Source organism: Chanodichthys erythropterus, chromosome 16 (assembly GCF_024489055.1).
Source record: "Chanodichthys erythropterus isolate Z2021 chromosome 16, ASM2448905v1, whole genome shotgun sequence".
NCBI lineage: Eukaryota > Metazoa > Chordata > Actinopteri > Cypriniformes > Xenocyprididae > Chanodichthys > Chanodichthys erythropterus.
Genome location: NC_090236.1, coordinates 29,104,781 through 29,132,408, shown reverse-complemented (window position 1 = coordinate 29,132,408; position 27,628 = coordinate 29,104,781). Strand labels below are relative to the sequence as shown.

Sequence of the window (27,628 nt, the reverse complement as noted above, 5' to 3'; positions counted from 1 at the left end):
TAACATGAAAATTATTAACAGCTTATTGTATCTATAGTACATCCCTAATATGACCATAGTTCATCTCTGATATGAGCATACTTTCTCTGATTAGGCAGTGAAGGAACATGTAAGGAGCTCTACATCCATACACCTGGACTTCATATGGAAACAGCATATTTGACTATATGGCACTGGAAAACCTAAGAACAGGACATCAGTGTCAACAATTGATATTCCTCAACAAACCAGTCCAGTACAAAAAGCAATGCTACCGCTTCCCCTCTCCCAAGTGCTGATCCAGGTGTACAAAAATAAGCCCATCCAAGCAGTTCCCATCATAGCTGCAGAATAAGACAAAAATAGAGTATTACTGATGATCCTGCCAAGCTGGCTGCAGCCGACACCGGTGCAGTCTGTCTCCTAAAGCTGGGAGCAGGTGCCGAAGAGCAAGCACAAGGTTCCTTTCGGTCCTCTCTTCGTCAGTGTTTCATTTGCATGACCTCAGATGTAAGTAGACTGCACGGCCTCACAAACTGATAAAATAAGGCAGCTTCCTAGATCTTCCCGACTGCCACATTCCTGAGAGAGACTAGATCGGCATGCTTAGAAAACACAGTGATAGCCAAATGTGCAAATCCAGGTGTGCGTTGTCTACAAAATTTGCACAGCCACAGCCTGAAACACTAAAAACAATATAAAAAAGCAAAAAGCCTTGTACTGATGCAAACAACCTCAGCACTCTACAACAACATGCTCTACTCCATTGTGTTTGACATGTACTAGCAAGTCCCATCTGTGCTATAGCTAGGATGTTCAACACAGCTCATTACTCTTGATCTTGCTTGTATTATGCAGACAGCACATGAGTTATGACCATGACACTGGACTCTGTACCTAAGGGTCACGGGCATGAATCTTCATTGGTCTGCTTTTTTGTGTCCTTGAGATTAGGCTTCAATGTTTCAAATAGGAAGCCTATAGATTTTCATTTTAAGTGCTTGCTTCAGTAAATCAGCTACATTAACAAATTTAAGCAAGCACCGTTCCTCCAACTATTCCTTAGATTCTTTCAGCAATGTTCCTCATAAATTCTGTTAGGGCTAATCCTGTTATATATGCCCTAACAATAAAGGGAATGCATGACAAGCCGGTTTTGTGCGCTGAAGGAAGCTTAAAGTAATAAAGAGACAGTACAGGGCGGGCCTAGCAAGGATACAGGCAAAGAAACTGTCACTGTAGTGTGGTCTGTTGTGGTTTGTCTTAGCAGTATGTGTGAGGGTCCTCATTTGAGCATTTCTTTCTTTAAAGTTGCCCCAGGGAAAGAGGAAGGTTTTAATCAGTGCATGAAGGCAGATCCATCAGATATGCTAATCAGAGATCTTACCTGAACAAATACCCTCAAGAGCAGTCTCATCCATCTTAATTGGGGGAGGGCTTGTTAATAATGCAAGGAAGGAAGCTTGGAAAAGAAATATTAATGGAAGGATGAGAGAAAGGGGGGCTTTTCTGCCTAATCAGCACAGACTGAGCAAAATTCACATTACACTTCTCAATGAAAAGAAGAGAAATATTTTTAACATCTGGGCACTTGTCAAGAAGGTCTCATGGATACTGGTACTGGTATTAAGTGCGCTTACACATTGGAACGACAAGGTCTGATGGATCACTTGATGGATAGGAACACATGAGATAGGATTGCAGTAGAGTTACACAATACCAACATTTCAATAGGTAAAAGTAAAATTTCACAGCTCTCAATACCATTTTTGGATTTTTGGTATCTAGTCTCTCTAAAGCCTGCCTTTCCATGAGCCTACTCTGCTCTGGTTGGTCAGATGGCCCAGTCTGTTGTGATTGGTCTACCACAGAGTGCGTCAGAAATGAAACGCCCATTGCCATAACTGAATTACAGCTCTGGAGGCTTATCAATTCTCAAGAAATTGTATACTATGTATGGACAGAAATAGATGGCATCAATTTTAGCTTATCAATTCGAGCACGAGTCAGACGAAGAAATGTCTGAAGTAGATGGAGCAGGACATTTCTCAATTGTGTCAACTTAGTTTAAGGTATGTTATAATACATCAATCAATATATTTTTAGACAATAGTGGTCCCACAGCTGATTAGTAGAACTACAATGCAAGTTAGGTGGTTAGCCAGAGACCACTGGGTGTTCACAAAATAACATACAAAATTATGTATTTTGAACAACCGTCCTCTTGTTTTGTGAATACTGCATTGAACTCCCTGATATTTGAGAAACAGTTGTCAGAAAATTAATGGGACCACAAAAAAAATAAAAAAATTAAATATAGCTGCGAGCAGCGATGGCGGGCCCAAGCCCGGTGGCACCGCCACCCCGGTGGCTTCAGGGCAACTGTGCACAGCGGGCAATAGGCACTTAAAACGGTTAAACATCAAAGGACTATGTCAAATTCACTCCACATTTACTGCACTACAAGGTGCCGTTATAGAGCCCCTCCTCCCTGCCCATTTTCAAAGGATTACATGTGCCAAGTTTTAACATTATTCTGATGAATTTTGAAGCAAATCAGGTAAAAATAAGAGGGTGATCTCAATGTATGCTGAAAGTGACATTTTCTGCTTCCAGTTGGTGGCGCTATGACTTTGAATCACAATAGTCAAATCCATGTGATCAGCCTTGTACAACGAAGACTAAGCCAAAGTTTCATCAAAATCAATTAATGTATGCAGAAGTTATAACACTTTGTTTCCCTTTTCTTGCCATAAATTCGTTGCCTCGCCACGGCCAAACCGTTTGAGATATCCAAAATCCGTTTGCAATTAAACAACTTCAATGTGTTCGCAACAAGTTAAAAAAAGCTTGGTGTAAATTGGATAAACCCTGTAGGAGTAGTAGTATAAAATTCATAGCCTGTTTTTTCAAAAAATTAACATTCAAACCAAAATAGCTGACTTCCTGTTGGTCGGAGCTAATGAATGTAAATTAGAAAATTGTCCGGCTTGATGAGAATAATATGTGTACCGAGTTTGGTGACTGTAGGAAAAACTAACCCCCCCACTTTTGTCAAAAGGTGGCGCTACTGAGCCCCTCCACCACGCCCATTTCTATGGCTTTGTCCATGTCTACTGGTTGACAATATTGATGTGTGTGTCGAGTTTCATGCAATTTGAAGCATGTTAAGAGCCTCAAAAACACTCAAGAATATTATTACAGTTTGACCTGTTGCCATGGCAACAATATTTCAAATATCAAAAATCCTGTCATAGGTCTACATCTGCTGTGTATTGACATTACACTGATGAAGTTTGAAGCAAATCAGGTAAAAATAAGAGGGTGATCTCAAAACATTTCAAAAAGTGATACACTTCCTGCTGCCAGTTGGTGGCGCTATAACTTTGACTCACAATAGTCACATCCATGTGATCAGACTCCTATAACGAACACACTCGTGAAGTTTCATAAAGATCAATATATGTATTAAGACGTTATAACACATTTCCTGTTTCCTTTTTCTCGCCATAAATTCGTTGCCTCGCCACGGCCAAACCGTTCGAGATATCAAAAATCCCCTGGCAATTTTTAATCATCAGTGTCTTGACTTCATGCTGACCGAGTTTGGTGGCGATCGGATTAATCGTCTAGGAGGAGTATATCAAATTCCAGAGCATGCGTTTTTCAAACAACCCTTAATAGCTGACTTCCTGTTGGCGTGGCGATTAACTTAGAGCGCGAAAGTTGTTCGGCCCGATGAGGTCTATATGTGTACCGAGTTTCATACTAATGCGTGCAAGCATGTTTAATATATGGACCAAATTTTCAGACTTTTTTCAAGGGGGCGCTGTCGAGCCCCCCTGCCACGCCCGGGTACCAGCCTCTCCGGCGTCCTAATGGCCGCGGATTCCAATGTGTGTGCCAATTTTCAAGAGTTTTTGAGCATGTTAAGGCCCCCAAAAAGCCCCGGAAGACGGAAAAAAAAAAAAAAAAAAAAAAAAAAAAATAATAATAATCCTTAGAAGAACAAGAGGGCCCTGCGCGAATTTTCGCTTGGGCCCTAAAAATAATTGGGATTGTACTTCTGTGGTATAGTTGAAAAAAAAAAAAAAAATTTAACCACTGATTCTTCACAGCCTCATCATTCAAAGGTGAAAAGCATTAGGCAAATGTGTTACCCAGTGACGTATACCTGTCGCAAAAGTGGGATTCGAATTACTGACAACTCATTTAGAATGTTCAGATTCGATTCTTTCATAATCTTTCATTAAGACAACTTTATTCATTGTGCACTTTTGGATTCACAACTTTGCAGGTTGTTTACAATCAGAGACAGCAACATTACGCATTGCATAATGGGGCACTTTAAAATATAAGCCTTGCTTTAAAAAGGTCAAGTGAAAAGTGAACATGAATAGGTTACAGAAGGTGAGCAAATAGTACTTCCTCTATAATCAACTGAAGTCAAAGATAAGCCAAGATATAAATTATAAAATGTACAATATGAAAAATGGCTATTTTTAAGGTAATCCAATTTTAAAAATAGAGAGAATGACCATGCACAATTAAATTGTGGCATTTAAAAAAAAAAATAATAATAATAATAATTATATATATATCATATGTCACAAACTCCAATAACCTTCAAAGGCCATAATTTTTATTATATATATATATATATATATATTATATATATTATATATATTATATATATTATATATATTATATATATTATATATATTATATATAATATATATATATATATATATATATATATATATATATATATATATATATATATATATATATATATATATATATATATATATATATATATATATATATATATATCTATATATATATCTATATATATATCTATATCTCTATATATCTATATATCTATATATCTATATATCTATATCTCTATATATCTATATCTCTATATCTCTATATCTCTATATCTCTATATATATATCTATATATATATATCTATATATCTCTATCTATATCTATATCTATATCTATATATATATATATATATATATATATATATCTATATATCTATATATATAATTTTTTTTCAGATACAGTAGGTTTATTTACCATGTATACATTTATTTAACATTTTGTTGTTTTATTAACATTAATGACAAATATAGGCTACGGTCCCTTTAAAAGCGCTGCTGGTCTGTGTCATTCAGCGCGATTCCGCCTATTGATAACACCTTCACTAATTGATAACGAACTGTGATTGAAAGCATGCAGTTTGCAAAGTGTGTGTTGTCATCATTAATTCTGAAGTATTTCCACACCTGAGGCTGACATTGTTTATGCTGCTGCCACCGGTGTCTCTGTGCACAGAAATTTCTGTCAGTTACGTCACATGGGGTATCGGTCTTTGGTATCGGGGGTATTTTTACGAGTACGAGTACAAACATGAGCTTGGTATCGGGCCCCATACCGATACTGGTATCGGTATCACTATCGGTGCATCCCTAGTACAAATGTATTGTGCATCCCTAGCTATTTTGAGGAAATGGAAAGAGCAGGGTTAGTTTAAATCAAATGGAAATACATATTCTCTGATTCAGCACAACTCTAGTGTGTAGTTGTCCTTCTGCTACAGATTATAGGACTTGCTTGGAACAGCCTGAGAAGTGCTCTTCAGTTCCTGCATTGAAATAAATCATACTGTATTAAAGAATGGCATCTATATGCAGGTGCACACATGAGTCTGCATCAATTTAATCTGGACATCACATTAGAATACATTATTCCATGACTGAAGCAAACTGCATGCTTTGAAGTTCAACCAAAAAACAGTATGGTGCACAAAGGGGCTTCTAGGTTTACAACTGTGGGAATTGAGAGGCAGCCGTCCATTGTGGTGATCTATTGACTTCAAAGCCAGGGTGTGTTTATGACACATGCACACACTATTCGAATTGGGCTGAACTCAGAGACTGTGGCACCCGAGGGAGAGGAGGGAAACCCCTTCAACTCCAGCCATGCTGAAACACGGTGAAATAAAGCAGGAACTACATGAAAGGGATAAGGAATAGAATGAGGGATCACTATTTCGACTCAAGCTGGTTTTGATTTGACAGTATTCGAGGCCTGCAGCATTCTGGGTAAGTGATGCAACCAAAAAGGTATTTCAGTATTTAACAAAAGGCGCTAAAAGCTAAGCTAAATCACCCTTTTATGCCAGCAATACAAAATCTGATTCAATAGACTTTTTTATTGATTAAAACAGAGTGCCTAGGGGTGGAGGGTGGGATTGGACAATTGAAGGGTCCTGTTGACATGGTCCAATGATTGTTCACCCTTAGGGAGATCCCAGCACTGGGCTTTTGTAATCAAGTGTAGCACTAACCTCCTCGGTTTACCAAGGACAGCAGAATTAGCTTTGCCATCTGAGAGGACAATGCAAGCTAGTGTTCATGACAGGTTAGACATTGCAAATGGTGACTACAGACATGCCAGGTGCGAAATGGGGTCTCTATACAGCGTTCACAGCGGAACATAATCCTAACATTTAAACTGGGCACATGGAACGAAAAGAGGCCAGATCATATAAAACTATGACACAGGTGAAGATGATGTGGTCTCAAGCCACAAAGATGCCACAAAGGAAATAGTTGTCGGTACATGAGCAAGAATTATGAGCTTGACTTCCTGTGCAGGCAGCATATTGAAACCAGGTTCCTAAACAATGCGATAGAAGTAAACACGAAACCTTAAAATGCTATGACTCACTGTATTGTCTAGGCTAAAACACAAGGTTTTTGAATGTCTGTATTTGTGCCCGAGATTTTCTGGATCCCAGATACTATGACTCAACCAGAAAAAGTGTAAATAGCCTCTAATAACTGATCCTTTTCATCAGAACAAGAGTACAAGTTTCCAATCTATGACAAAATAAACAAGTCTGAGGTGTTATAAGTGGACTCAATGTTGTGCACAGCAGAATAGTAATGCTGAACCATGTACTCCAGGCCTCTGTACGCCTGAACTGAGGCATTGTCATCCTCAGAAAGATATGAGCTTGGTGGAGTGATGACTGAGGGGCGTCTCCCTGTTGAAACTGGAATGGTAATGAGAGACCTAGAGTCCAATCAAACTGAATTATCCCAGACAGGCCTCTTCAATCACTGGTTGATTTACCCCACTGACGTTTTCTCTCTTCCCCCACTTCTTTTCCTCCCTTCACCCACCCAATGAAGGATAGCTGTCATGAATATTCCTTTAAAATCCCTTTTTAAATGAAACCCCAGGCCCAAGAGGACACCTGTTTTCATCCATGAGCGCAGTGAGTGGTGATGAGACCGTGGCCACAGCCATTGCCTTTCATTAGCTGGTCTTTGTGCTTTCCCGTCACGGCTACAATGATCCACCATTTACTGCTGATGAAAACAAATTGTGCACCGGGTGCTTCAATACAGGCCCAGATTGGCTAGCTCAAAATACAGCAAGACAAATCCATTACTCTGTAATATCTTTAGAATGGTAATAGTTTTATAAAGAAGGTAATGCTGCACCACCGGCTCAATGTCAATATCTGAAGTCAACACGAGAGAAGGTGAAAGCAAACAAATGATTTGCAAATAAAGAGCCGCTAGCATTAGCGTCATTATATTACTTAGAACTAATGCTACAGAATAGTCTTTATAATAAAAGTGGTGCATAAAAATACACATAACGGATCCATGATCTGTACAGCCCAGGCCCAACAGTTTGGAATGAATGTGATTAACAGATTAATTGCAAACTTTAACCATCACAGAGTGTCCTGTCAATTTAAACATTCAAACCAGTTTAAACCATTCAAGTGCAAGGAGACGCGAAAGAGAATTCAATGCTGGACTCGCATACTGACTCTGTCCTCACAGAGAGAGCAGCGTTTCAGACAGCATGCGAACACAGAATTGAGTTCTCTTTCGTGTCTTTTTGTGCTTGAATAGGAACATACATGCAATATTGTGTCAAAATATCCATATTGGAGAGTATCCTCAAAAACGCACTCGGTTATGTCTTAAGTGAATGCAAACAACTGAGAAAAAAAACAGACGCGTATCATTATACTGGATCAGTGCAATCGGTCTTAAAGTGATAGCAGCCCAATACCTGCTGCCATCTGAGTCATTAATGTTAAACAACAAAAGACAGAGAAAAATCACTTTTTTTTTTAATTATACATTTTATAATGTGAAGACTATGCAGTGTTATTTTACAACCAATTATTCAATTTCTGTACCTGAATACTGTTAAGCCCAAAGTATACTTCAATTTTTAGGTGTATGCAAGGGTCTGCGTACAGTGCGCGTGACGTAAATTTCATCACCAGAATAGTATGCACGCCACCTGATTTTTGTACTTGCGTGTACTTTGTACACACAGGTCACATATGCACACTGTGTTCTTTCACACTACTCAGTTGTTCCACAAGGTGGCAACACTGGCCCGGGCTGTTTCACAGTTGAAAACAAAACAAAAAAGACAGAGCAACAACAACAACAACAACAAAATACCGGAGACTGCAATAACAACAGATGCATGCTATGAAATGGAGTATACTTTGAAAAGCTATGTGTTCGACTGTATATGCTAGCATAAGTGTAAAAAAAAAAAAAGAAAAAAAAAAGGGAAGTATACTTTGGGCTTTAGACCTACCTGAAAAACTTAAAGCACTGTTTATTTTGATCATATCTTCGTTCTATTATATGTTTGTAATTTGTTTATTTGTTCTTATTTTACTGACTGTTCACTTGTCTTTGTTGTAATTGCTTGTAATGTTTGATTTTTGTTAGTTAGACCAGTAGCCTTTGCTGTGTTAGTGTACCCAAATTGCTCTTTAATAAATAAAAAGCATTTCTATTAAGCTAAAAACCATTTAGCCCCATACACAATTTTTTTTTTTTTTTTTTTGCCGATACGAAAAATCTGTGACTCAGAAAGGTAATATGATCCGAACTGAGTTTTGGGATCCATTGCACCCCTAAAAGTAGTCAGATAATACTAAAATAACACTGGCCCAAACTATCATCTACGGATTGTTTTCAACACTTGCTAGGCTGCAACTACGAAGTTTCTGTCCAGTTCTATCAGGATTATTTCCCAATTATACTGACGGTTCTGTGTCTTTCAACCAAAGTGGAGGGCGTTCATTATACAGAAAGAAGAAAAAAGATCTCATTCGAACAGAATCAGATCAGATAGTGTTTAATTGCAACTTTCATGAGTTGTGCTTTAATGCCATTGTTGCCGGCTGGTTTTATCCAGTAGATAAGGCCACACGCTTTCAACGCTGATTTACACTTTCTGACGCCGCCTGCCTTATTCTGCTGCCACAGCATAAAAACTGCTTAGTCTTCCTTTCTTCTGAGGAGAAATTATACTAGGAAAAAAATTGAATTTAAAAATCAAAAGACGGCCGAGAAGTTGCTCTCGAGATGCTTAAGCAGTGACTGATGGATGCGTTTATCTGAAAGGGTATCACGGATGCCCTTGCAAAGTGCATTACTCTAGAATGACAAACATGTTAAAAAGTTTAAAAAAAAATATATATTAATGTTGCATTCAAAATTTTTACTCCCTGTTCTTCTCTTAATCTCTGATAAGCTTTATTTGTCTTCTCCAGTGACCTCTGAGAATAGCAAGAGAAGTGTCCTCTGCATTTGTCTCTGGTGTAGGGCTCGGAGGACATCACCCCCACAAGACGAGCTCAGCCCGGGTCGGCGGCCCCCGCTGCCTTTCTCCTGCAGCATAACAATGGCTGCCCTCTGCGCTCTAGGGTGGAGGGCACGCTGATCCTGTTACACCATGACAAGTACCACAATCCCCCATTGAAGAGCACATATTCTCCCCCCTCTGCCTATACAAGAGCCAAGCCTATTCATTGCATTGTTTTCTTTCCAGCACATGACTTTTGCGTTGGGCCTCGGCAAAGTCAGGTGTTCGAATATGACCTGGAAACCGCAGGTTGCCCACACACTACGTGCATTACAGAGCTTGATTCGCTCAGGCATTTACGTTCAATGTGTAAGGAGCCCAGAGCGAATCAATTGATTCTTGCACCAGCATAGTAGCTTACTATTGGGGGTTACGAGAGACCAAAACCAATTATCTGAACTGTTATTTCTGCTGAACGCTGCAGAAGTCAAAGTTCTGGGTCCCACAGCGCTGGTTGTAGAGGACATGGCGAATTACATTTCCAGACTGAGTCTGAGAGTCTGGCAGGGAACTAGGGTGCAGGCATCCCGGGGAGGATGTGGAGGGCTGGAACTCTCAAGAGCGTGCAGTGTGGGAAGGAGCAGTCCAGACGTAAAGCCCCACGGCTGTTGCGCACATAAATCATGTTTGGAGTACGAGCGGATGGGAGGGGACGGGGTAGCCCCCTTTCTGCATGTTTGCATGTCTGCTGCTGCACTGACGTGTTCACTGTCAGTCCCAAAGTCAGGGAGGGCTAGAAGACTAATGAGGTGCTTCTCATTTCTCTCTCACTCTTTCACGTGTCTCTCTTGCCCTCCAGAGGAGGGCGGCTGGGGAGGTGGGGAGCAGAGGATGACAGGTTGGTTATTTACTCTGCCTTTCATATTTGCCTTTTAGTTCTGCCGTTTCCCCCTCTCTCCTCAAACCATTTTCCTGCAGTCATCTGTTCACTCAGCTGCCTGCAAGAAACCGGTGCCTAATGGGCCATATCAGCACAGCCACTGCAGGGAAACAGAGGCCTGTCATTAGGCTATATTGAAAAAGAAGCCAGTAGGCAGGGAGAGGGGGAGACGGAAAGCCATTGATATTTATATTGTGTGCACCTACCAGGGCACTAAGATCAGCATGTGACTCCTTCCTGCAAACCCTGCTTTGAAAAAGGAGTTATCAATATTTCATCAAGAATATCTTTCTAATGTTGAAAAATAAGGTGGTCCTGTCCGCAAGATGGGCACACAAATGTAAGGCTGGCTAATGAATAGTCCTTGTATTATTCAGTAGCCAAATCATTTTTAAGCCTCTCATATGTGAGTAATGATTGACAGAGAGAATGGGGATGGAAATACTTGATGCTAATGAAGCATAATAGAGAGTGCGGCCATCTGCAACTGCATGAACATGCCTTTTCTTCCACCCTGATCACATGACGTAGAACATATCGTGCTAAACACCAGCGGTGATCTTGAGGTGGAAGAAGAGGTTCTTGTGAAACTCTGCTCTCTCTCTGATGTGCTACCTTGCAAGTTTGTTTTCTTTCTCACTGTTAACAAGCCCGTATCAGCCGTGCACCATTCACTTCGGTTACTTGAGGGGGAGGCAGGATGTTTCAGAGGTGATATGCCGGGGAAACGCAAGAACAAGAGTCATGTTTTCCACAAGATATGCAAAGTCATGGTACTTTGTAAGTCAAAGAGAGGTCAAAGCTTTGAGTCATGAAACAAAGTCCAGAGAGATTAGGACAAAAGATACAATATCCCAGAGTTAGGCCTGCAACATTAATAGATATAAAACAGAAATCGCAAAAGCTGCGATTTTTAATTAAATATGTGCACAGCCTGTTTCATGAAATGCATCACTGTGATCGGTTCACAGTAAAATGCTGCTCCATCTCTGCAAGCGCTCTGAGTTTGAGTCACTTGTAATGTGCATTTGAAAAAACAACACCTGCCAAACTTGTAATGAGAAGCATATATAAATCTGTAGAACAAAGGAGAACTTAATAATGTTTTATTATGATAGAACTTTTATAATAATGTTTTTACAAAAGGATCTGATCTGATTTGGTTTTCTTGTAGAATGAGGAAGAGGAAGAAAATGTATTTTATTGCATTCTATACTGTAATAAATGCTATATTAGCATTGCATTATAAATATACTTTTTCTGAAAAATACTCGAGAAGGCTTGAAGAACACAGATAAACCATACTGTTGCAGTCATGTTTACGGTCTTCACATTTCTTCAGTCAAAGCGTTTCTATCTTCTTTTTATTCAGCTACAGCAATAGCTGGATGCCTTTGTCCAATTAAGGGATTTCCTGTAACATCATGCATTACATTTCTTCTGTGAGGCATATATTTGGCCTTTCAGCCTCCAACTTCCAGTATGAATATAATACACATTAAATGAGTGTTAGCACTCAATAATGCTCACACCACCCTATTTTGGGTAAAAATAGGAAAAAAATAATACTTCATAATTTGCTCTTATATTTCATATTAAAAACATTGTGCATACATCCTGACAAAAATTAAGAAATTACTGCCACAGATTTTGTATAATAATATTTTATAATAAAACCTTATGCCTTTCTAATGATTTATAGTTATAGGCCCCCTGAATGTTAACAGACCACCCTGCAGTTTTCCATAAACTTATTATTAAATTATTTTTAATTTTATAATGAAAGTGTTTACAATAGCAATATTTCTTAGTTTGTCTAATATGTATTTAGTAATAATAATAATAATCATAATTATTAGTCATTCACATAGGCACAAATTTCTGACCAAATTGTGCAGCACTACAAATAAGTACAACAAACCTTGGCATTATTTATAATTTTTTTTTTTTTGTTTGTTTGTTTAAAATTGCATTTTAAAATCGCAATAGCAATTTAAAGTTCCTAAATGGTGTACTTTTTAGAGCTCTGGCAACCTACCTTGCTGTTGTGTATTTAAACTTTGGAGGCAATTAATGTTTATTCATGGGAGCAGAGACTGACAGCCACAAATTAACATAACTTGGCTGTTCCACCCAATGGAAAAAGTGAAAACTGTAAGTGCTCATCCTCTTTTGAAAATGCAGGGAGAAGGCAAGAACAAAAGGCACCTCAGTTAGTGGTGTGAAGGCGTTTGAAGTAGAGGATTCACATACTTCGGGCTTTATGCTCAAAGACCCATCAGCCCTTCAAAGACCCCTGCCAGACCTTCTAAGGCCCACTTAAGACAAATAATTAAGTGCAAAAATAATGGATGCAGGCTGTGCTAAATTGTTGAAATCTGTGCAAAGGCAGATTAAGGTCCACTCATTGCTTTGTTTAAAGACTCTCACTCTGAGTTTATATTGTTTTTAGGGATCTAAGACTGAAATGCAATTTCTGGTATCAATTAATGATATTTTAATTAGATCAAATCTGACCTTTGATCTTTGAGTCAACCCAATGGAGGGAAAAAAAACAAAAAACAACTAGATGCTGCTTACAACTAAATAAATATTCACAGTCAGGTGGACTTCTACCATCTGCATACAAATCTAATTATAAAGACAGTGAAATGGCAGCAAGTTGCAATACTTGGGTCAATGACAAAACACGTTAAAACACGTTACATTCTAAGAAATGTGCTCTATTCATGTTGGTTTCATATGGTTCTGAAAAATTTCAATTCCATTTTCAAAAATAGTTTCAATTTAAAAGAAACAGTCATTACTTAAATTTCAAGTAAAAAAAAATAAAAAAAATAAATAAAAAAAATGAATTAATCATTTCAGTAAGATGATTTTGGCGAGTCACACCACGACATTTTTACAACCTGAACCAATCAACAACAACATATATATTATATATTATATAGAAATTCATAAATAAATAAAAAAAAACATCACAGAAGGTGTATTCAAGAAATTGTAAGCACAAGTTATTGTATTTTTTTTTAAACGCAATAGGACAAAAAAAAAGCATAATTTCACTGACCCATTGACCTACACGAGGATAACAAATGTTTTTTTCTAATCAAAAACTGCTGATTTCTCTTATAGCAAGAATATGCTACTTTGTAAACAAGATCACAAGGAATCAAACACGGCTGAAACCAACTTAATAAAAGCAAAGGTTGCTGAAAAAGACATGTACGAATCAATAGCTCAAGATGAAGCTATTAAAATATGCAGAATTAAATAACGAAAAAAATGGCTTTAGAATCAATACAATCACACAGAGACCTTTAAAGCACACAGTGCTAATGGTGGGGCCTTCAGCGCACCCGTGTGATTGGTGGCTGGCAACGAGTCAAGCTAAGAACAGGAACTGCAATGGAAGGGTTTGTATGGCTAGAATAAACACACATATGAAGTGATGGCTTTAAAAAGTCCACAACCTCCAATGTGACATTTGCATAGAAGTTTGCACATTGCTAACTGCCACCGACTGGGGCCTCTTTCTTTCACCCTCTGGCAGGATATTTGACCTCATCTCCAATACACATTATCCTTCCTCTCTCGTCCAGACTTAGAAAATTAAGTTTCCATGTGAACTGGCCACAAAAACTCCCCGCACACAAAATCTCAGCTGGATGAAAGGCCTTCTATGGGGGAGGGTAGCTGCCTGAGTGCTGCTTGAGTTTCCTGCACTCCGCGTTTAGTGTTACAGCCCCAGATGTAAGGATTTTCCTCCATGTCTTTACAAATTGAAGGTAGGGGCCGTCCTCTATTTTCTGCCTGCCTAAACATAGCCTGTCATAGTATATGATTCCATTTCCTCTACGCAATCTCACCTCCAAACCAATTTTTTCCCCTTCCTCTGTTCTCGCTTGGTTGATTTGCCTTCTCCTTTCTCTCTTTTTGTTTCCTCTGGAATTCTCTTACATTTGTTAGGCAATTACAGCCAAATGAGGCCCTATTAGGCATGTCTGGAGGCCCCTTTTTAAAGAGGAGCAACTTTCAGCAGCCTCTATCTCTGACAATGACACCCAAACAGAGAAGCAGGCAGGAGGGAGGAAAAAAGAGAGAAAAGGGGCATGTCACTCCCAGCGATAAAGTAAAAAAAAACTTTACTTACAGCACTTCCAAAAGCTTTGAAACATGTGTATCTTGTGTAAATCGGAGCTTTAAAGGCTTGCCAGCCATATTCCACTCCCCCAGTGTATAAAAGCATAAAAGTTCAACTAAAGCGACTATTTCATGACGAAATATCGACAAAATAATCAACCGCCTGTGTGCAGAGATCAAAGCTTCTATCATTGGGGACCTTTAACAGCCTGCACTTTTAAACTAGGATTATGAGGGGCGATAATGCATAATGAGTGAATGTGAGTGTGCATGCACACTCACTGAGTTACAATAAAATGTAGATAAGCTGCAGCAGGGAGACGAGCTTGCACAAGTGCACGCTGCAAGCCCAGCTGCATGTGGGTATGGACGGGAACCTTGCCTCTGGCTCAAAAATCAGAACTCCATTTTGCAGGAGCAAAGATACTGAACTAAACCGATTGCCGCAAACACAGCTGTGAAGCAGACAGGGCCGTGTCTGAGGAGTGCATCGCTGATAAACTAAAATCAGAGGGTATGGGGCAAGCTGCAACAAAATGCAAAGAGGGCAAGGTCGCAATTGATTTTCAGAGCCTGGGTGGGTGCCAGATCCACTGAGGAAATAAAAACACTCGTCACACTGTGTGAAAAACACATATAGTATAGGCTTTTCTATGGGAATACTTTTAAAAACCTAACTGTATCTGAGACTGCGTCACTTTTTTTTTTTTTTTTTTTTTTTAATCAAGCCTGAGCTCAGTGTTCGGAAACAAGGACCTGATCAAAGTCTCCGACAGGTCTTTTGTCCTGGAATGCGGCAAGTTGTTTTTCACCTTGCTCCAGTTGATTAGCTGACAAGTCGGCTAACCACCCTCTCCCTATTTCCAAATTAATTTCCCTCCTTTGATAAAGACAAAGGGGGGGTTTAATGGCCGTGTCCTTCAAAACTAAGAGTGCTAATAAGTGTGAAAAGGAGATTTGTTTAAGTGATTTTCTTTGAGACTTGCAGGCATGGAATTAATTACCTTGATTAAATATTGTCTGTACGGCTGATGAAAGATAGAGCAGAATTAGCGGTCCCTTGTTGAACTTGTATGGTGCTGAATGAGATGTGTCCCGATTACAAAGACCAAAATGATGGCAACACTCAAAGGAGACAAAGAGCTAAAAACAGGCCTAGTGACATCACAGAGCAGCCACTGGCCTAATGCGTATGGCTGCCATCCTCAAAACTCAAACAAATTGGCTTCCAACTGTCTTCCACAATAAAAAAAAAAAAGTTAATCCATGACAGAAACATTATGGTTTTTCCAAATAAATAATTTGGTTTAAGAACAAATCACACTGTCTAAATAAAGCTCATTCTTCTGTTACACATGTGTAATAAAACCAAAGGACTGACAAAGAAAGACCTACTTCCCAAAGTGAATATTGTGTCTAATGGCAAAAGGAGAGTTGAAGTCTCCATCACTTGGCAGAAGAGGAACATAACTCAATTCAATGCATGCCTAGGTTTCACAGAGGCACTAAGGGGACTAAACAACCCCTCAGTGGCTCTTCCAGCCATAATCCCAGCGAACTTTTGCCTCCTAACCACAGAAGGAGGTTTTCTAAAGGCTTCACATCACAGCTTTGTGCTCCGTTGCGAAAAGCTATACTCTTAACCACCCTCCCACCCCCCAAACACACACACAACGACAACCCCCCCACCCTTCTGTGAATGGGGGGAGTTTTCTACAGCTGGGTAACAAAGCATGACCCAATAATCCTCAAGCCTAACTCAAAGCTAGAACCTCCTCTCTAAGGACTTCATAAGACAGAGGCTGGGATAGGGTGGCTGATTTACGCAAACACAAACGAGAATTAATTTTTATCAAATCAGTTTCCTGGTAGCAAGCCGTCCGGCCCTAAATATTTGGGGCAGAAAATCTGACCATTCAGAGGATAACGATTAATTTAACATCCTCCGTATCCCCAGGCTTGGGTGTTTTTGCACTATGGCTTCTGAAAAGTGCTCAAATTCTGTTGTGAACTTTCTGGCAAACTTCAGAGTAAGCCTGGCTTTCCATGAGTAAACCTTTGAGTATGAATCTTTGCTAACTTCATTTCAGCTAACATGCTGAATAAACGTTAAAAGCGGTTTACACTTTGTTACAGCGTTTTTGAGAGTTTTTAACAGGTCTAAAACAAACTTTCACTTGAGTCAATGGTAAAACAAAAAAGGAGACAAAACAGTTTATTCAAGCATGCACAGGTGGATCTAGTAGTTGGACTGGTGAGAAGATAAAAAAAAAAAGAAAAAAAAAAAAAAAAAAAACACACCCACACCCACACTTTCTAGACTGCTCATGGTTGAGGGCACAATAATCTTGCCTATCAGATGCACACGTCCAGTTCTTAGTTTCTGTACATCAAAACCAAAAGAACACAATCTACACACACAGAGCAAAACAGAATGCAATTAAAACTGCTTTATCTCAGTGGTGACATACCGTTACAGTCAGATGCCTGATCTATCAAGGATCTACTCTGCCCATTGTTTCTTTTACAATCCAAAAGATTGTGCTTATTCACACTTAAAGGGTTAATGTTTAAAAACTCAAGCAGTATCCAAGCAGTGCAAGGCAATCCTAGAAACGCAGTGCAGTTTTGGCATCTGCTTTTTTCCATCAGAATTAAAATGATAAAACATAGAACTACTTCACGTGACTATTAAAAACAAGTATATTGTATAACATAAAATTAGGATGGAGGCACTGTAAAAAATACAAGTCACAAACACAGCCAAGTCTAGAAACTTTTAAGGATAGTCTTGTATACAGGGTAACTTTAAAACCACAAAATAACTAACTAGTTTTGTTAAATGTGCAAAAGGGGCTACACTGACTCGTGAAGGGAGCTTTTCAAGGTTGCTAAATAAGTGCCCATGTTATTTCATTACAGTTAGGTTATCACGTTTCCACTAACATTGGCCTTTTAAAGGGACACAGTGCGTCTTTGTGAGAATAAATGAATCATGGCTTCTTTATTGAATTTGTTATATGTATACTTTCACTGCTCTCATAACACCTACAATTATTGGAGATTCAGGGCTTCCTGTAACTGCTATTTCAAGAAAAGAAAGCTTACATTATGGGAGAACTGTGGCTGCTCCAATAAATGACTGATTTTCTGCTTTATCCTGTTAGTAAGTGCTATATAGGCTAAATATTTAATATTGTGAATGGTTTTTGTTGATCTTAACTAAGCCTCAAACATTACATATGCCATTTTGGGCCTTACAAGTGAGGTGCATTTTTACTACTTGAGCACTTAATTTATCATTTTATGCTTTGGAACCCAACAAAGGCCTGTACACATTTATAAAAATCACTTTTCCCTTTCTTTCACGATAGTATTTTACCAGTATGTTTACCGAAGTGAAGCGAGTGGGGGAGGAAAATGTATAGACATTTGGGCAGCCATTGAAACTGCCTTCGTGCTCTAAATACCAAAGCCTTTTCGAGTTACTTTCACAATTTTTCGATTTAGTGCGTTTAAATGAAGCTTGAAAATGCTGTAACGGGTTTCTATGGTTTAGAAAAAACACATCTACACACCAAAAAAATAATAATAGCTATTCGGCTAATACAGAAGAACTAGCCCGATGTGAGAGGGGGGGTATTGAGCTATTGTGCTGTAGCCTCTACGAGGACAACCCAACTACACATTTAGCCGAATAGTACCATTTTTAATCATTTTACCGCGTATATCAAGAAGGGTCTTCGAAATAAAACAACAGAAGGCAAGATAAAGTCTGAGCACGTGTTTGATCATTCGTTTTACTACGGCAAATACGCGTCCTTTGTCTTGACCAACCAGCAAATAAACAAAAGATATGGGATTTGGATTCAAGCGGATTACCCTGGACTTAATTATATCAAGAGACCAAACAACCGTCAAGCAACCAAAAAACACGCGGAGTAAAGCTAATAATTCTCCGAAACCAACTTTACACGGAAATATTATCCAAAAAATAGCAGCTCATTGAGCTACAACAGAGATTCATTGTGAACAGCATGTTAGTCTTTTCTTCCTCGCGACCTGGGAAAGAATGTTCCGTTTCGACAGAGCTCGTTGTGATTGTTCAGATATACACCTTTTAGTATCAGTTTGTGTCTTTTCTGTAACTTACAGTAGATATAAATGTTTTATCAAGTGTTAGATGAACACCACAGCCACCGATTCCAATGAATTCCACATTAAAGCCAATGCAACATACCCAAAGGGTAGCCCTTTAATTTTTAAAACGTGCGCTCCGTTTCTTTCGCAATACGGCAGGCATAAACGCTCCCTTACTGGCAGTGAGAAATCTCAATGTAGAAACGAAGCTGGAACGTTACAGTTTCTAAACGAGACCACTTCCATTTTTCTCAAGAAACTTCGTTTGCAGGAAAGTGAAACAAATATTTCTGATGTAACTTTCAACGTGCTTTGGACGGTTAAAGCGGCACTTACCGACTTGTAAGACGTTGTCCACACAGCCGGTTTCCAAAAGCCGGATTCCCCGGCGGAAAGGCAGTCCATCTCCGGTGCCCCCCGTCCCTGCGCTGCCTGTTGTGTTCGTAACCCCTCCGGGGACTGTACCAGATCCAACAGACGAGCTCGAGCCCACTACCGGACCCTCTTCACCCGCCACTCGGCACTGAAACGACGAATACATACATATTTCCCTTTCGTTCCTCGGGAACGACCAATACACGATACGGCGCTGAACCGGTTCGGGGATCCGCTCGAAGCGCTCCTCCACCCTCTCGAAGGCCCATTTCTCCGCTACGGCCTTAGCAGCGCAGTCCAGTAAAGATTCCGGGCAACGGAAACGAGAGTTCGGAAATCCCGGGCCAGGCCCCGGACCCGGTCCTCGAGGAGCGGGACGCAAACACGGACGCTTGCTGGCCGGGGGTAAGGAGAGGTGAAGCGGCGGCTGAGGCAATAGTTCTCCACGTCCCTCCGCCATGACAACCAAATAAACACTGAAGTGAGGACCGTGGCTCTAGAAGCGCACAGACGGAGGCACCGCACAACGGGAGGGTCGTCACTTTACATACGTCACTACCAATAACAAACGCGCTCGAGCCAATCGCGAGGACGGGCTGCACCGAGGCAATGCGCATGTGTGCGCCGAAATGACAGGCACGGTGTTGATCAAACAGACTGTTCGTTACAAACGCCTCGTTATTTACAACTCGTGCACTCAAAACTGTCAATGGTCTGCTGCAGAGTGTTTAAAAACCAACCAGCAGTAGTGCTGAGAACTGAGCATTACCTTTTAAAAAAGACCATCGCAGCATAACGTTAAAATGTACATTCTCTGAATGTACAAGATGTGTGAAGTAGCCTACATGTTTTACCCTTCAAGCGTCGTAAACATGTGCAGAACTCTCCAGCTGCCCTTTTTAGTTTGTAACAAAAAGTTTGAAATGTTTCTATGATAATCTAACTTTTCACAGATGTCTACTGCCCACCCTGGTGGCCAAGTATATAATGTCAGTTGATTGGTGCTGTCAAAGTCCATCTAATCCTGTTTAGAAATATTGTCATAACTGATGAAGAAACGTTTGTCTTTAATGATTTTTTATTTTATTTTTCTTATCTATGAGCTGAAACAGTTTGAAACTCCACATAATTAATGAGCTTAGAACTGCATTCTCACATAAAAATAATTGTAAGTAATTTCTTAAATTTACACTGTAAGCAGAAATTTTAAGTTTAATACCATTCAAAAGTTTGGAGTCAGTAAGACTTTTTTTAAAATATATTTATTCAGTGATGAATTCAATTAATCAAAAGTGACATTAAAGACATTTATTTTACAATAGAAAATACATTTTGTTCTTTTGAACATTACACTCATCAAAGAACCCTGCCAAAAATGTATCACAGTTTACACAAAAATAGTAAGCAGCTGTTTTCAACATAAATGCTAAATCAGCATATTGGAATAATTTCTGAAGGATCATGTGACACTGAAGACTGCTTTAATAATGCTGAAAATTAAGCCTTGCATCACATGAATGCATTTTAAAATAAATGAAAATAAAAAAACTAGGGCTGTCAAATGATTAATCGCAATTAATCGCATACAAAATAAAAGTTTGAGTTTGTATAATATATGTGTGAGTAATGTGTGTAAATAATATGTATATATAAATACACAAATTGATGTATATATTTATGAGAAATATGTTATTTATGTACAATTTTTTTTATTTATATAAATAATATAAATTATATAAAAATATAAATAAATACATATATTTGTAAATATTTCTCAAATATATACATGGATGTGTTTGTATTTATATAGATAATAATTACACACAGTACACCCATATATATTAGGCAAACTCAAACTTTTATTTTGTATGCGATTAATCGTGATTAATCGTTTGACAGCCCTAAAAAAAACATTATAAATTGTAATAATATTTCACAATGGGGCTGTTTTTACTGTATTTTTGAGCAATCTTTCAAAAATCTCAACTTCAAACTTTTGAAACTCGAATGTCTTGCACACCACTCGAGAGAAAAGGTCAGCATTTTTGTTCATCTTCAAATGTTTCAAATGTTTTTTAACAACTGTTTTCACATATGCTTTGAATATTATATCCACAGTTTAGTAATTGTAACATCTGTTGACCAAAACTTTATCTCTCACAATCGTTTCAAAGCGTTTCACATTTCATAATTATTTTACTGTTTAATTTTAGCAATGACAGGTTCTGTTGTGACAGTGAGAAATGTGTCCGTGCACTGTTCCCTGTTTTTCCTGGACATGTGCCTATACAAAAACTGACTGAGAAATATTCACTGGAGTAAAGAGTGTTACAACTAGCCCCAATCTCCACAAAAGTACTCCTCATACACGTCTAGCTTCATTTTGCAAGTCTGTTTCTCACCCTATTAGTTCCGTCTCTCACGCATCTTTGTTCTTGTTTGATGAACACACTGAAGAAACTTCTCCTGCAGCCGGCTGTTGTCTCCCACCTCTCAGGGGCTCCAGGCCAATGTTTTATTCTTAGTACTGAAATGGTTTCACTTCATTGTTTTTAAAAACTTCTTTTGTGATCTCTATAGATCCCCCAGATCTGCAAGACAGAGACCATAGGAGTGCAAATGATACTAATGTTGCCCTCGACATTGTTAGCGATTCACTTGACTTCATGCACACCATGGATGGCCCGAGGGCCACTGACAACTTGCTGATATTTGTATGTTCTCTAACTCTGCTGACATGCACTTTGTAAGGTGTCATGTTAACGTTACAAACAAGGAATGACAGAATTATGTAAAAGATCATATTTTTGAAACAAACTGAAACTTGACATGTTGTCCATTCATTTATATGAATGCACGTTCTTCATATTCAGATTTCAACACTGGGAATGTTTATAAGATTGTTTGTTTATATGTTTATTTGTCTGCTGCCTCTTAGGGAACCAGAACAGCAGGTGTGGGGAGAAGTAATGACAAGACTCCATTTTACTGGCTGTCACATCCCAGCATGCTCGCCGCTGTCCAGTCGAGTGCACCGACTGAAAGATGACAAGCTGACAGCTCACCACACAGGATACCAGGCGTCTAATGACATTCTGCGAGTCCTCTGTGTGAGTGTGTAAGTCTCTGTGTGTATGTGTATATGTATATGCATGACAGTCTGGAAGAGGGAGTCTTGTCACTTCTGGTGCTTTTCAAAGTACCCTGGGCTCCCAGTGAACGGAAATGTCCTTGAGGGCAAAGACATCGCTTTTTTTTTTTATGCACAGCACCCCACATGCCAACCGCGACAGTTATTATGGAGGCGAATCGAAGACAATATTTTTCTGCTATCGCTTTCATTCTAAGCCAGCACAATTGTGTTATAATACTGATTACATCTGATTCAAGTGCTTCCCAACCTGATTTTTTTCAGGATCGTTCGTCTGGGGGAATGTTGCCACATCAACACAAATCGAACAATGCACTGAAATATAATGGCGCTGGACGCTACCAGTTTCCAAGGCAACAATTGTGACAGATTTGGGGGAGACAAGACAGGTAATTGGAAAAAGATTGATGGGGTACAAGAGAGTGGAAAAAACCCTATCAAAGGAGGTCTCTCTGGGAATAACAACAATACAATAAAAAGTCTTGCATCCTTTTGAGCCATCGGCGGCCTCCTGTCCATCTATTTTCAGGCCCAATTCAATGGCTTCAACACATCTGTCAGTCTTCCGTCATGTGAGAGCATACAAAAAGATTGTGTATCGTTAAATGAAGCAGCATCAAAAATTATTCATCTTCAAGTAATATCTCAAAATTTCCTGTCTGTTTCTTACAGAAATCCATTACTCCCACACTGTAAAAATATTTTTTTATCATTTTCAAATGTAAAATATCTTATTTTACTGTAAAATACTGTCAAATGTATGGTTTTTGAAAGTAAAAAAAATATTAATTACCATTTAATTTATAGTGAAAAACAGTGAAAAGACATTCCCAAAACACCAGATTATATTTTATATAATCTTTGTTTAATTTAACTTAACAAGATATTTTTTAACACACTCTAAAAATATCTTGGGTTATTTTCTCAACCAAAGTCCTGGGTTGAGCCTTTTGGATACATTTTTTGGGGTTATTTTTTCAGTTTTTGTGTTACCCAGATCCTGACCTGGGTCAGACGTAATAACCCAGTTTTTGGGTAATTTTTGTGTTACTCAGCTCCTGGGTCAGATGTAACAATCCAGTGTTTGGGTAGTTTTTGTGTTACCCAGATCCTGGGTCAGATGTAACAACCCAGTGTCTGGGTAGTTTTTGTGTTACTCAGCTCCTGGGTCAGATGTAACAATCCAGTGTTTGGGTAGTTTTTGTGTTACCCAGATCCTGGGTCAGATGTAACAACCCAGTGTCTGGGTAGTTTTTGTGTTACTCAGCTCCTGGGTCAGACGTTATAACCCAGGGGTTGAGTTATTTATCGCAGGCTTTTTGCAGCCTCTTCAGGAGAGAGCAGTGCAGCTCTGTCAACCTGTCTTTGGTAAAATACAGGTTCGTGTACATTTTATTTAATCTAAAATCATTTAATTTTATGCAAAGCAACATACAGGGGCGCGATGTGAGTCACCTAAACGAGTGTCGCGTCGATCTTTTCGCGTGATGGAAACACCTGATGTCTTGCATAAAATTTTATGATTTTATTCAAAAAGATACAGAATATAAATACTTATGAAGTTAAAACATGTTCTCAGAATTGTACACTGATTATTTATGGACAGGTTATGGAGTCAGGAACAGCATTTTTTGGAAAAAAAATGGAAAATGGAGTGAAATGCAGGGCGGCGGTCTTAAGAACGTGAGCCATCTCCAGTGGGAACAGGGCAAGAGACTGGTCGATTACACTTGAATTACTTCTAAATGTTTAATTTTTACTTGTAATATTTGTTAAACAAGCTTAAATGTAGGCAATATGTATGAAAAATGATATAAAATATGCTATACTATAAAAATTGGGTTGTTTTTAACCCAGTGTTTTTTAGAGTGCAGCACACCTTTTCATTTTACACCAATGCTTCCTCTAGGCTCTGTTTGGACTTGGCAAACTCAAGCGGGGTGTTACTCAGCCTGACACAGTGTCTAAGAATGCAAAGAAGCCTCTAGGGTTAATGGTTGAGACTGCGTCACTGACGGTTCGCGTAAGTCATTTTCAGCATAACCAAACCAAACAAGTCAAGTGTATGTATGTATCGGAAAGTTTTGATGGTCTTCCTCTCTTCATACGAAATGATGTCAGCAGGATCAGGGCAGGTTTCGTCTCTTTGCCGTGTGGCGGTTGGACAGGGAAACAATGGTGGTGTTGATAGAGAACCCAGCTCCACCTGTAGGGCCTGATTTTTATCTCCGCTGCAGAACGGCGGCCCCCTCCCCCAGGCCCTTCTTGTCATCGCTCTTTGCAGCGTTCAATTAATGGAGTCAGACTTTAGCAGGAGAGAAGAGCCCAAGTCACCCATGTGAGAAAAAAGAGAATTACCTAAGCCTTTTGTCTCACAGAGTGTGGCTCAGCTAATGTCTTGAAGGCATGCTGATCTCTTCACAAAGAGTTGTCCTCACACAATAGAGAAGACAGCATGTAGTTTGGCATGCAAAACTTATAAAGCCCAGCCTCTTTGTTGCCTGTGGTGAGAAGTTTTCAGTCTCATTTGGTCTGTTTGATTGGGCTGATAAGATGTCTGTCAGGGTCAGGTCAGACTGAGCATTTGTTGTGCTGACAGTGTGATGATTGAGACATTGGTGTCAATTAGGTGTTTGCGTATTGGGCCCGGCATAACTGCTATTATTTTAGCATGGTGGCTTCCTCCCACAAGTGTGCCAGCATCACCTCCTTTATGCCTCTTTGTCTGTGTATTCCCTCACTCTGCCTCACAGGAGCTAAATTTATGACCTGGTCCGTCCTCGTCCACTCAACCCCCCGTCACCAGCCGGTTCTTCTGTGTTCACACCAGAAGTGACAGAAGCTCTTAGCCCCTCTTCACACATCCTCACCCTTTTTCCTCCTCTGTGCCATGCCCTCTCTCTCCCTCATTCACCTTCTTCCTCCCCCAATCCTTACTCTTTGTTGTGGACTAAAGCTATTTAAGGGTGCAGGATGGAGCTGGTCTCATGAGAGGGTCCTGGACAAATAGTAGGAGTGTTTACTGTGGAGGCACTGATATGTCCTTTGGGACTGAGCTGGGCTGAGCATGCAGCTGCAGGAAAAAGCAGGGTTGAAGGCCTTTGTGTCATCCCCTTTCACCTGTCCACAGGAATCCTTCAGTCAGGGGTGTGTACGGCACTTGATTATACCACTGAAGAACAATTACTCAAGTATTATTTTGGGGAATTTGAACTTTACTCAAGGGCTGTTGAACTAAATACTGTCTAAGGAAACAATGGGGCTTTTCACACTTGAAATAGCTAATCCTGGGTCAATGGGTCATTCTAAAACCCCGGGTTATCTTGATTCATGTTTCACATTGCTCATAATTTAGCCGGGGTTAACAATTAATCCTGGGTATTCACAAACTGGCGTTTCACACTTTACATTTCTAAATGTTCTTATTTGCATTTTTGCGGTGTCAATGTCACTGACTGGACGAATGGCACACAAGATATGCTTACATAAAGGCTCTAGCAATGCGCATCTTCATATTATATATTGCAAACTATTTCCCCTCAAATGCTAAAACACGTTTAACATGCTGTTTTTCCGTGACTGTCCAAAGCATATGAATATTAGGCATGCAATTGGTTGTTGGTTGCCAAGCATCTAGCCGTAACATTCTAACACCGGGTTAACTGCGCAAAAGTGGTGCTAACCCTGCTCTACTCATACATCATGTGACTTCTGAAAATTCAGCTTTGCCATCACAGGAATAAATTATATTTTAAAATATATTATATACTAGACAACAGTTATTTTAATTTTTAAAATATATTATATACTAGACAACAGTTATTTTAATTTGTAATAACATTTCACAATATTACTGTTTTTACTGTATTCAGATCAAATAAATGCAGCATGACAGACCACAACATAGAGTCTCAGACCCAAAGCAATGCATTTGTTATAACCAGTGTTGGGGGTAACGCATTACAAGTAATGCGAGTTACGTAATCAGATTACTTTTTACACTATGGGTTCAAATGTACTATAAGTGGTATCTAAATGCATTTTTTAAATACAGAGATAGTATATTAAAAGCACATTTTAGTTCATATTTCATGGTGTCTCAAAATAGCACAGTTGAGTACACTTAGATGTTCTTAAGATGATCTTAAGTAGTACAAAAGAAGAATTTTTAGTATATTAAATACAGACTTAGTGCATGAAAATAGAGCACTTTAAGTATATTATAGAAATGTACTTTTTTTTCACCTGGGTAGACTAAATGTGAGCATTTACTCACAAAAACACATTCAATATTCCTCAAAATTAATAAAAACCATGAAATGCAAATGTAGAATATTAAACAAATCTACAATAATTAAATATGTTAAATTACACAAATATACTTTATGTATTTCATCTCACTTCATTAACCAATGACTTCGCTTTAGACTTTAAAGCATACTAATAAGCAAAAAATGAGCAAAAAATAAACATCACATCTGATGAGTCCTAGAGCAGAGGGTTGTCAAATATTTTGACCCCCGATGTATTATAAAGTCATTAAATATATTTGTTAATTAAATTATTTTTAAATACCTTTTTTCTATTTTCTATTGTTTACATTCATACTGAACTAAATCCAAAAAATATGTAAAAATATTATTTGGAAAATATTACCTGTAAAGCTGAATGTGTAATTCTAAAAAATTAACATTATCAATAAAAAAAAAATGTACATTTCATTTGCATAGTGCTTTTCTCAACAAATAATAGCTTTTTTTTTATTTCTTACAGTTAAAAGAAATAAGGCTATTAATAGAATAAATTTGCTACAGTTGCAAAAATGTAAGGAAAAATACTAGGAAACATGTTTACATTTACTGGATAACAATTTCTTTTAATTAAGTAAAAGGTTGACACAGTACCCATATTTTACAGTTTCTCTTTTTACGCTCCTAACTCCAGCTACTTATGAAAATGAGCCCAAATGGTGCCAATTTATTACTATGCTCTCTTTAATCAGTTCTGCTAAATCGTATTTTCCTATAACAATCCCATTCATGTGAATTGTACAGTCTGTCTTGCTCTCTAGTAATCAAGCTTCTTTGAGACAGGAAACAGTCAATGGAAATGGCCAGTCTCCTAAATGAGCCTCTCCACAAAACAGTCTGAATGGCTTCAAAACGCCACGGACAGAAAGCACTGTTGTCTGTCTCACGCCCATGTAGTGTGATTGCTTGGATGTTTCTAATGGTGTTAGGGGTGAT

The 27,628-nt window shown here is 38.8% G+C and overlaps 1 protein-coding gene across 1 annotated transcript in view; it reads right to left on the bottom strand.

The window, feature by feature from the left end:
- Positions 1-19,765, bottom strand: part of zswim5 (zinc finger, SWIM-type containing 5) — a 47,452-nt gene extending 27,687 nt beyond the window's left edge. The window contains exon 1 of the mRNA XM_067363133.1: positions 19,193-19,765. Coding sequence (XP_067219234.1) covers positions 19,193-19,691 — 499 coding nt within the window. The 5' untranslated portion in view covers positions 19,692-19,765. The remainder of the gene's footprint in view (positions 1-19,192) is intronic.
- Positions 19,766-27,628: the final 7,863 nt, after the last annotated feature.